Source organism: Typha angustifolia, chromosome 8 (genome assembly GCF_048772165.1).
Source record: "Typha angustifolia cultivar Huaian chromosome 8, ASM4877216v1, whole genome shotgun sequence".
NCBI lineage: Eukaryota > Viridiplantae > Streptophyta > Magnoliopsida > Poales > Typhaceae > Typha > Typha angustifolia.
The window spans coordinates 6206352-6218288 of NC_133246.1; the positions used below are offsets into that span (position 1 = coordinate 6206352).

The following is an 11937-nucleotide window of genomic DNA, read 5'->3' on the forward strand; positions in this document are numbered from 1 at the left end:
CCACTACCTATACCGGAGCATATTTGGGAGGACATCTCCATGGACTTCATCGAAGGGCTGCCGGAGGTTCAAGGACAATCGGTGGTGTTTGTTGTGGTGGATAGGTTGAGCAAATATGCTCATTTTATAGCATTGTCTCACCCATTTTCAGCAAAAAGGGTTGCTGAAATTTTTGTTCGGGAAGTGGCACGCTTGCATGGGATGCCAAGGACAATCATGTCAGACCGGGATCGCATCTTCATCAGCGAGTTTTGGTTTGAGTTCTTCAGATTTCAAGGGACTCGAATCAACCTTAGTTTAGCTTATCACCCCAAGACGGATGGACAAACCGAGGTGGCGAATCGCGGACTGGAACAATACTTGCGATGCTTTGTGGCGGACAGACCAAAGGATTGGGACAATTCCTTCCATGGGCCAAGTGGTCATACAATACCGCTCATCACTCTAGCATCGACATGACCCCCTTTGAGGCGGTTTATGGGCACACTCCCCCGGTCTTGCGTACTTACGATAGACTCACAGCGGGAGATAGAACCAAGCTCGACTTGGAACTTGCTGATCGAGATGAAACATTGAGACGGCTCAAGACTCACCTAGCAATAGCCCAAAACCACATGAAGCAAACTCATGACAAAGGTCGGCGTGAGCAAGAATTTGAGGTAGATCAATGGGTGTTCGTTCGAGCTCAACCGTACCGGCAATCCACATTGAGGCCAATTTTGAACCAAAAGTTGGGTTACAAGTACTATGATCCGTACCGAGTGCTACAACAAATCAATCCAGTAGCTTACCGGTTGGACCTACCTGAAAGAACCAGGATACATCCAGTCTTCCATGTATCGGATCGGGCCTAACCATGTGGTGGGTTCGGCCTCACCCGAACGAATGGAGGAAGATGGCCCCATTGAACCGGTCCGAGTCTTAGGCCGTAGGAGAAGATGCCATGGGTCCAGATTAGGGACTGAAGTGCTGATTGAGTGGCTAGGCAAACCTACTGACGAGTCTACATGGGAGTTAGAGTCAGATATCATGGATCGCTTCCCAAATTTCAAACCTTGAGGATAAGGTTGTGGAAGCGTGGTGGATTGATACGATTCAGACTTTATCGATGTTGTCTCGAGCATGGATACACTTTAAGAGTGTCTTTCTTTCTTATTTTAATGTTTAATTTCCAAGAAAATAAGTTTTTTGTAAGTCGCATTCGAACGCGGGTGGAGTGTGTTCGAACGCGGTTGTGAACGTGGTTGTGCGAGTGTGCATTGTGCGTTCGAACGTACTGTGAACACCTGCATCGCGTTCGCAAATCCAAAGAAATGGGAAACAGGCGCATTCGCAAATCCAGAAAAGAGCGAACTCGATGCGTTCGAACGCGGTCGAGGGCATTCGAACGCAGTCGGTGAAATTGTATTATTTAGAGTTAATTTTGAGTTATTTGGTTAGCCTCTAAAAGGGATGTGGATGGCAACCAAAGGTCATTATTAAAGAATTGAGTTTTGCCTTGCCTCCTTCATCTTCTTCGCTCTCATTCTCTCAATCCCCGGCAACACCGCTTCTAACCTCCCTCGACCGGTCAATCACCATAGACCTTTAGAAGCGGCCCTCTCCTCCCCCTTCTTCCGATCTATCCAACATTTGGCATAATCCTTCTATCAACCATAACCTTTTCATCACCACTTTTCATTGGTGCCACCCAACAATCGTCGGTCTACCTCCAACCACCATCACCTAGGATCTCGTGCCTCCATCCACGGATCCTGAACAGACCACCCTGATGTTTCTCCACTAATCAGATAATATCTCGAGATTCCCACATCCAATTCGCTTGAAACTTGATTTGTTCGAAAGCTCTTTTCTAGGGCTACAACATATCCAAAGTTCACGTCGATCCAACGGTGGCACCTTTCGAGATCTTATTTCAAAGTTCTATGCCAGGTCTAGTCCAGATCAGATAATTGGAAGAGATCGAACTTTAGCCTAAGGGAAGATCGTATCAGATCTAGATACCACGAAGATGATGGATGACCTTGCTGCAGATCCTAGCTATAGACAAGGAGTGATGGTGAAGGAGTTTCTTGACCCACCGTTGTTGGGCTGGGGTGTGCACACGTTGCTCCATGAAGTAGGATAAGCTACACTGGTCCGTGCGGATAGTAAATCGTTGGCCAATCAAGTAAGGTCGCCATTTGGTGACGGCGTGTAGAATCGCTAGCATTTCACGCTCGTAGATGGATAGTTGTCGCGACTAGTTTGACAATGCTTTGCTCATATATGCCACGGGTCTACCCTCTTGCATCAAAACTATTCCAATGCCCTCACCCGAAGCGTCGCATTCCACCACAAAGGGCTTGCCGAAATCCGGTAGTGCTAGAACCGATGCGATAGACATAGCTATCTTCAAGGCTTTGAAGGCCTCCGTCGCCTTGCCCATCCATTGAAACCCACCTTTTCTGAGTAAGGAGGTCAGCGGGGCAGCAACTTTGCCGTAGTTGGCAACGAATCCCCGGTAGTACCCCGTCAACCCAAGGAATCCTCTCAATTCCCGCTGGTTAGTAGGAATCGACCAGTCCACCATATTCTTGATCTTGCTTGGATTGGCTTCCACTCCTCTTGCTAAGATTATATGCCCTAAGTACTCCACTCGTGACTCTCCCTAAAGACACTTGCTCATCTTAACTTTTAACTGGTTTTGTCGCAAGATTTTTAATACCTTTCGCACATGTTGCAAGTGCTCGCTCCAATTCCTGCTATACACTAGAATATCATCAAAGAAGACGAGCACGTACCGACGCAAGAGCGGGTGGAAAAGGTCATTCATCAGCCCTTGGAAGGTGGTCGGTGCATTGGTGAGCCCAAACGGTATGACTCGGAACTCATAACGGCTATTGTGAGTTCAGAACGCCGTTTTGTGCACATCTTCCTAGTCGACGTGAATTTGATGGTACCCCACTCTTAAATCAACTTTGCTGAAGTAAGGCGACCCTGTGAGTTCATCCAGTAACTCCTTGATCACCAGTATCGGATACCGGTCCTTGACGATAATTGCATTCAAGGCTCGATAATCGACGCAAAACCGCCAACTCCCGTCTTTCTTCCGAACCAGCAGCACTAGCAACGAGTAGGCACTTCTACTCGGTTGAATAATCCCTTGCTCGAGCATTTCCACCACCAATTTACTAATCTCTTCCTTCTGGACATGAGGGTACCGATAGGGCCGGATATTTGCTGGTTCAACCCTTGGAATGATCTGGATGCGATGGTCGTGCCGACGGGTCGGCGGTAGTCCTTGGGGTTCCTCGAAGAGATCCTAGAACTCCTGCAGCAGCTCTTGCATGTCAGCGGCTATTTTCCTTGGTGGTGGATGTTTTGGTTCAACAACAGCCATTTGCAATAGTAGAGCTCGGTCCCCTGCACAAGGAAAGCCCACAAGTGATTGCAATGTCGGCTCTTACTGCGGTTGATTTCCATCTAGCAACACCCTTCGACCATTCCTCCAAAATGTAACTCGATGCGTTCGAACACGGTCGGGCGTGTTCAAATGCAGTCGGCGAAATTGTTTTGTTTAGGGTTAATTTTGAGTTGTTTGGTTAGCCTCTAAAAGGGATGTGGATGGCAATCAGAGGTCATTATTGAAGAATTGAGTTTTGCCTTGCCTTCTTTGTCTTCTTCGCTCTCGTTCTCTCAATCCCCGGCGACGCCGCTTCTAACCTCCCTCGACCGGCCAATCACCCTAGACCCTTAAGGGCGGCCCTCTCCTCCCCCTTCTTCCAATCTATCCAACACTTGCCCTAATATTCTATCAACCATAACCTTTCTATCACCACTTTTCACCAGTGCCACCCCACAAACGTCGGTCCACCTCCAACCATCATCACCTAGGATCTCGTGCCTCCATCCACGGATCCTAAACAGACCACCCTGACGTTCGTCCACTAATTGGACGATATCTCAAGATCCCCACATCCATTCACCTGAAACTTAATTTTTTGGAAAGCTATTTTTTGGGGCTACAACATATCCAAATTTCACATCAATCCAACGGCGGCATCTTTCGAGATCTTATTACAAAGTTCCATGCCAAGTCTAGTCTAGATCAGAGAATTGGAAGAGATCGAACCTTAGCCTAAGAGGAGATCGTATCAAGTTTAGCCTATCATCCTCAAATGGACGACTAATCCGAGGTGCTGAACCGTTGCTTAGAGCGGTACTTGAGGTGTTTTGTTGGCGAGCGACCACGACAATGAATATCTTATTTGCCATGAGCTGAGTGGTCATACAATACGGTTTTTTATTCAGTCATCGGCATGACTCCGTTTGAGGCCGTCTATGGGTAGCCACCTCCTACCTTGCATATATACTTGCCATCGGCCCGAATTGATAAAACCAAAGTGGATGCAGTTTTGCGAGACCGTGACGAGGTGTTGAGGAGACTCAAGATACACTTAATGGCTGCCCAAAATAGAATGAAGTAAGTCTACGACCAAAGGCACCAAGAGAGGTCCTTTTCAATTGGGGATTAGGTCTACATCAAGCTCCAACCATATCAGCAAAACTCGGTTAGACCTATTCCCAATCAAAAGTTAGCTCTAAAATTTTATGGACCATACTAGGTGATCGAGATGATTGGGTCTGTAGCATACCGTCTGGACTTACCTGAGGAAGCGCAGATACACCTAGTATTTTACGTCTCAAATTTAAGGCTCGAGTTCCCCCTACCAAGCCCATTGGAGTTGTTCCACTTGAGCTAATGATGATGGAAGTTGATGAGTCTGAATCCAAACCAAGTACTCCTACTCCAGTTTGGATCCTAACTCGCCGACGCACTAGAGTCCAGGACGAGTGGGTGCTGAGATTTTGGTGGAGTGGCAAGGATACACAGTGGATAAGGCGACATGGATGCCTGAAGCCGACTTCATGGATCGATATCCCGAGCTAACACCTTGAGGGCAAGGTGAACGAAAGCATGGTGGAGTGATACAATTCGATCCATATTGGCTCCACGCATGACATTGGGTTCATTGGAATAGGCCTATTTATCTAGTTGAGTTTGTTAGAAGCAATAAAATCATTTTTTTGTCGGGGCGCGTTCGAATGCAAGGACCGTGTTCGAACGGGGAGAGCAGGGTTCAAATGCCTGCATTACGTTCGCAGAAACAGAGAACGCAAATAGTGCGTTTCAATGGAATCGAGTTGTTCGAACGCCTACACAGCATTCGTATCGACAGAGAACGAAAATTCTTCGTTCGAACGCACCGCGGCGAAAGTGTGGGTTTTGTTAGGATTTGTTAAGGTTGTTTGGAGTTGTTTAACTTAGTTGAGGAGTTCTTAGAGTGAGCCTCTATGTATATGTGGAGGAAATCCTAATTGGAGTCTTATGATGATATTGGAATTGGCTCTGGCCTTTATCTCATTCTCTACTTGTCTCTAGCCAGCGCCCTCTCTCATCTTCCTTCCTTCACCGCCCAAGTCTTTGGTTGGCCTCTTCCAGCTTTTAACCTCCCTCTTCTACAACAACTTCTCACCATTCACACCAAAAACTAAACCTAGCATCCATCTAACCATTGGTGGACTATCAAGTTAGAATCTAATTGACCTTTAGCCACTGTTTGGTTGATATATTGAGATCTAACTATCTGAATTCTATGATATTGGATTCTTTGGAAAGTTCTGTCCAAGAGAAATAACATATCCAAAATTCAGGAGAATCTGTTGATTAGATTGTTCGCAGATTCCCTTGAAAGTTACGTGTTTCATCGAGTCCAGAACCGTTACGAATCGGATTAGGCTGGTTCGTAACAAAAACTATTCTCAAATTACCTAAATGTTATCGTTTGATAAGGTTGTATTGAAAATATGAAAAGCATATCTAACTAAAGGATAATTGTGAGAGTTTATATAATTTGAGGGGGTCAATATACCACAAAAAATAAATAGTTCAAAGCTCTAGATATAATTATCTCTAATAAACTTTCTATTATTATATTATTTTTGTAAGACATGAAAAAATGGTTGGACAAGTATACTATGACTTTCATATCTTTCATAACTCGAGGCACTTGCCAATTTTGTCAATTTACAACGTTTTTATAGTCCACAAGAGCTTTTCCCTATATTATCGGCAATCTTCTCACTCTCCTCCCCAGCCTTTCTAGCTAAGAGGGGAGGAGAGGTTTTTCCTCCTCCATGGTAGGTTTTCTTTCCCTCCATTAACTTCTCTCTTATTCTTACTGTCCTCCTCATCTCTCTTTCCTCCCCTCCTTTGTGAGAAAGATTTCCATTATTCTCTTCTCTTCTCTCTTCTCTCTTCTTTGTTGTCTTCGTTTTCTTCCCCATTCTTACCGTCATGTTGTTGCAACATTGCCAATGACCAATCGCATTCAACTTAACCTATTACTCCATCATCTTGGTAAACTATTGGTTGTTCACTTCAGATCAGACGCTCACCTCAAATGCCATGAACATGACCAAGATAATGGAAAAATTATCCAATAGGGGATTATGAAAGTCCAAGCCATGTCTACCATGATAGTGTATCGAGCCAATCAGGATTTGCAATGATGCTTTACATGGTTGTGCATGTGAGATGTTTATGTGGAATTGGCAAAGCTACAAGATTCCGACCTTTTTATGCATGTGTTCTTGCTAGGGCCAACTATTTAGAAAATACTTTTGGGCCCACTAAGCCTCTTGTTATGTTTTTTTTTATAGTACTTCTAATAATAGCTAAGTAGGATACTTGTTTCCAACGTTGTCGCCCTACATCCTCAACTCCTAATTTTACATAAGTGAGTGTAATTCTTATTGTTGTTGTTTAATTGATATCATGTTTGTATTATATATTGTCTGATCAGCTTGGAGCTAGGTATAAAACTTATGTCCGGAACAAATACTCTATCGCTTCTTTATTTATTTGTATATCAAAAAATTTATTCATATAATAAATTTAATGTTACGTGCCTATCGACTTTTCTCTCTCTCGAGATATATATATATATATATATATAATTTTCTAAAGTTGAAAGAGGACTAGAGTTACATCATAAAATAATCATGAGATCATTGAAGCAGTACTCTTTATAAAAGAAAAAGAAAATAGAATTCTACTTCAAGATCGGGCTCTCTGAACCCATGAACAAATATTCAATTGCTTGCACATCTTAGGCAATAGTTTCTTTGTTTCTACTGCAATTACAGGCCTACATTATTAGGAGACATGTAACACGTGACAAGACTCCTAGTCCTATCATAATTAAACGAAAACTTCCAATAAGATCCATTATAATAAAAGTAATAGTATTTTTCCGGTTGAGGTGCTACTCAAAAATACGAAAAAGTCCCCTTGCTAGGTAGGAAATTTATTTAGAATTAGTATTACTTAAACATCACATCAACCAGGTGGACCCATTTAATCTTACTTGTTTCTTAAGAGTAATGCTATGACCAGAGTCACTCTAAAACCAAAGATGATGTCGTATCATTGATAGTGATCGTTGTGAAAGCAAGAGACGAACTACTAATGGATAGATGTCGTATAACTCTATTTTTCTACAGTGTTTGTGGAATAGATGCTCATGGGATCGAGCAATGAGAGAGGGGAGATTGTAATCAATTAGTTGTGGCTAGTTATAATATTATTTTATAACCACTACAAAAAATACAGGCTATACCAAAAGAGTGATTGTTTGATACTTTATAGGCTATACTTAAACAGAGTGATTGTTTTTTTATTATAACTATTCATAATTATCTTACCACTATCTTTAATTAATCTTTTAGTTTATTAATTAAAAAGTGATTAGATAAATTTGTATAAAAGAAGTCAACAATTAAGAGATAAAAGAAACAAGAAAAAGAAAAGGAAGAAAAAATATATATTAACAACTTTCGTTGTTTTATTATACACTTTCTATGCACTAGAGAATTCATATATTTTACCATTATAATTTATATAAAAATAAATAATAATCATTCAGAGTAATGTCTTTAGTTATATAACTAATCCTAATTATCTTAACACTATATTCGATTAATTGCTTATTTTATTAATTAAACAAACGATCAGATAAACTTGTATAAAAAAAAGAGAATGATTAAGGATAAAAAGAAAAAGAAGAAGCAACAGAAAAAAAAAATAGAGGAATAAGAAGAAAATATATTAACAACTTGCACAAATATAATAATATTTTTCTTTATTTTTTAAACAAATTTCATTATTTTTTTAATACATTGCAAAATTTATCTAATTCACAGTTACAATTTATATACAAACAAATAATAATCATACAGAGTCATGTTTTTATTTATGTAACTAATTATAATTATCTCACCACTATCTCTAATTTATTTCTTAATTTATTAATTAAAGAGTGATTATATAGACTTGTATAGAAAAAAAAGAGAACACAATTAGAAAAAAAAAACATATTAACAACTTTCGCAAATACAATAAAAATATTTATTCTTTTTCACTATTACAATTTATGTAGAAATAAATAATAATTATACAGAGTAGTATTTTTGGTTATTTAACTAATCCAAATTATTTAAATATTATCTCTTATTAATCTCTTTATTTATTAATTAAATAGCGATTAAATAAATTTGTATATAAAAAATTGAGAGAATGATTAATGGAAAAAGAAAAAGAAGAAGAATAAGGAACAACAAAAAAAAATAGAAGAAGTAGAAAAAGAAAATATATTAACAATTTTCGTAAAAAAAATTTTTATTATTTTTTAAATAATATTTATTATTTTTTAAATAATATTTATTATTTTTTAAATAATATTTATTATTTTTTCTATATATTACAGAATTTACATACTTCACCATTTCAATTTATATAAAAACAAATAGTAATCATACTGAGTCATGCTTTTGGTTATTTAACTAATATCATTATTTCACCACTATCTTTGATTAATTATTTAGTTTATTAATTAAAGAGTGATTAAATATTTAAGTATAGATAAAAAAGATAATTAAGGGATAAAAGAATAAGAAAAAAAAATATTAACAACTTTTGTAAATATAATAACAACTTTTATTATTTTTTGTACACACTTTTTATATGTTGTAGAATTTATATACTTCACTGCTACAGTTAACAATAAATAATCACTATATAGAGTCATATTTTTAGTTATGTAATTAATCATAATTATTTAATCACTATCTATAATTAATTTTTTATTTTATTAATTAAAAAGCAATAATAGTGATATATATATAAAATAAAGATTAAGAGATAGAAGAAGAATGAGTAGAATAAAAGAAGAAAAAAAAGTTAGAAGAAGAATAATAATAAATAGTATTGCAGAATTTATCATATGAAGTAATGAAGCAGTAAACGGACAAAATTGAAAGGGAAAAAAAATGAAAGATGACTCGAGTGCAGGAAAAACTGAAAATAGACCGGATTGACCGAATCAAAAACCCCACAGATATTTTATGCAAGAAAAAAAAGGAAATAAACTTTTTCGAAATGACAAAAGTTTATTCTAAAATCATTTATTACTTGTTCCTTGAATCAGGTCCATCCGATCATGTACGATTATGTGAATATGTGTTCTGTTTCTCGTTCGATCTACGGTGTTCCTCCGCTCCCTCATCATCCGGGAATCACCAGTCGGAGTATAACCACCTACGGTGAGAGTAAGAACATGTGACAAAACTCGAACCGAAGCCCAATAATTGCCGAGCATTACGTCATAAGATTGGCCTCTCTTCTTATCCACCCTCTCGTTGATTACATCTGGAAGAACTACTAGCATACAGTTGGATCCAACGGAGTTTGCCGAGGAACATTTGAATCCCTCTCGATTGATCTCCCATTGGTGAGATTTCTTGTATCTTTCTCGTACACTTTGCATTTAGATTCTTGATTGGACAACTATGTAAGGAAATTTTCTTTTGAATTATGGCTGTTCTTGTAATTATTCAGTGTTATCTTCTATACCCATGTTCCAGATTGACGGATTACTTTTTTCTTTTTCTTTGTCTTTATTGGAGTTAAGAGTTTTTCAGCAAAATCTTCCAGACCCATCTGTAGATCTTCGTCTACATCGCAGTGCTATGTGATTCTTCGAAATCTTGTTATTTTTATCATCCGTAGTTAGAAATCTCTCGTTAAATCTGTGGAAAAAGTCCATATCTTTGATGCTCTCCATGTATTTGCCATTTTGTCAGCTGTGGCTGTAAATAATTCCTGAATCTGGTTTGATCCGAATTTTAAGAAATCTTCAGAACCCGTCTTTGGCTTTGGTCAACTTTGGAGGAAGAAGAAATGTTTGGTGGTGGTTTTCTCTCCATGGATTCAAACGTAGCAGACAGAAATGGCAATTGGCTTTCGGCAGTTGTGCCTCTCATGAAGCTCTTGTGCCTCACAGTAATTGGCCTCATACTTGCCCATCCGAAGACCCAGATCGTACCACGAGCCACTTTCAAGCTTCTGAGCAAGCTTGTCTTTGCCCTCTTCCTCCCTTGCCTCATCTTTGTCCACCTAGGCGAATCGGTTACATTGGACAGTGTTATGCTCTGGTGGTTCGTGCCCGTCAACGTGCTCATCAGCACGGCCATCGGCTGCGCTCTTGGCTACATCGTCGCCCTTGTCTGCCGCCCCCCTCCACAGTTCTTTCGGTTCACCGTGATCATGACAGGATTTGGCAATACTGGTAACCTCCCTATTGCTATAATTGGATCTGTTTGTCATAGCTCAGACCACCCATTTGGGCCCGATTGCCATAGGACGGGCATTGCCTATGTCTCATTTGCGCAGTGGGTTGCTGTGATCCTTGTTTATACATTCGTGTACCACATGATGGAACCGCCGATGCAATACTATGAGATAGTTGCGGAGGGTAATGAGATAGAAGAAGAACCCATCAATAGTAACATTAGTAGACCTTTGCTTCATGAAGCTGAATGGCCAGGCATGGTTGACAAAGGAACTGAACACTCAAAGACGCCATTTATTGCTAGAGTCTTCATGAGTATCTCAGGTTCATCGCAGAGTACATTCCCTGATCTCGATCTGACTGAAGAAGGAGCTGGGGGTGCCGGACCTAGCAGTCCAAAATCTATTAGATGCTTGGCAGAGCCAAGAGTTGTCAGAAGGATTAGAGTCGTAGCCGAAGAGACTCCAATTCAACACATTATGCAGCCACCAACAATTGCCTCTTTGTTGGCATTGATAGTTGGGATGATACCTCTGTTTAGAGGTTTTGTTTTCGGGACTGATGCGCCGCTCTCCTTTTTCACAGACAGTTTGGAGATCCTTGCAGGAGCTGTAGTTCCCTCAGTGATGCTAATTCTTGGAGGAATGTTAGCAGAAGGTCCTAATGATTCATCCCTTGGTATCAGAACAACTATTGGGATCACGGTTGCGAGGCTATTGGTGCTTCCTTTTGTCGGAATTGGCATCGTGGCACTGGCAGGCAAATTAAATCTTCTGATTGCAGGAGATCAGATGTATACCTTTGTGCTTTTGCTGCAGTACACAACTCCAACTGCTATCTTATTGGGAGCTATCGCTAGCCTGAGGGGTTACTCTGTCAAAGAAGCATCTGCACTCTTGTTCTGGCAGCATATATGTGCCGTCATATCTCTCTCTGTTTATATTGTCATTTATTTCAAATTGCTTTCTTATATTTGAGGTTGAGCACTTGAACTATTTAGTCTCTGGAACACATGTTGTCATGGCTTCAGTTAGTAAATGGGTTTTTCCTTGTACCAGTGTCTACCATTGTTCCTGAATGATTTTGCTATTGAAATATGCTAATTTATGTACATATCATATATTTTTAAATGGTGAACTGGCACAACGATGATGATTCTCCTAAGCCAACATTTGTGTTTTCTTCCTTCTTTTTTTCTTTTTCTTTTTTACCGTTCAAGTTTACAAAGTATTCTGTAGCCTAATCCATGTTTTGTGTACTAAGT

At 39.6% G+C, this 11937-nt stretch overlaps 1 protein-coding gene across 4 annotated transcripts; it reads left to right on the forward strand.

Moving 5' to 3' along the window:
• Positions 1-9673: 9673 nt before the first annotated feature.
• On the forward strand, positions 9674-11727 carry LOC140765674 (protein PIN-LIKES 2-like). Of its 4 annotated transcripts, none has more exons than XM_073104864.1 (2): positions 9674-9833; positions 10186-11727. In XM_073104864.1, the coding sequence occupies exon 2, from the start codon at positions 10283-10285 to the stop codon at positions 11648-11650; it is 1368 nt and encodes a 455-aa protein (XP_072960965.1). In that variant the 5' UTR covers positions 9674-9833; positions 10186-10282; the 3' UTR covers positions 11651-11727. The 4 variants fall into 4 exon arrangements, with proteins under 4 accessions (XP_072960965.1, XP_072960968.1, XP_072960967.1 ...); XM_073104867.1 differs by having other exon boundaries at positions 10243-11727; XM_073104866.1 differs by having other exon boundaries at positions 9675-9833; positions 10233-11727.
• Positions 11728-11937: the final 210 nt, after the last annotated feature.

What these genes read in the sequence shown, in the direction of transcription:
- LOC140765674 (XM_073104864.1), top strand. Translation starts at nt 10,283, where the DNA reads ATGTTTGGTGGTGGTTTTCTCTCCATGGATTCAAACGTAGCAGACAGA.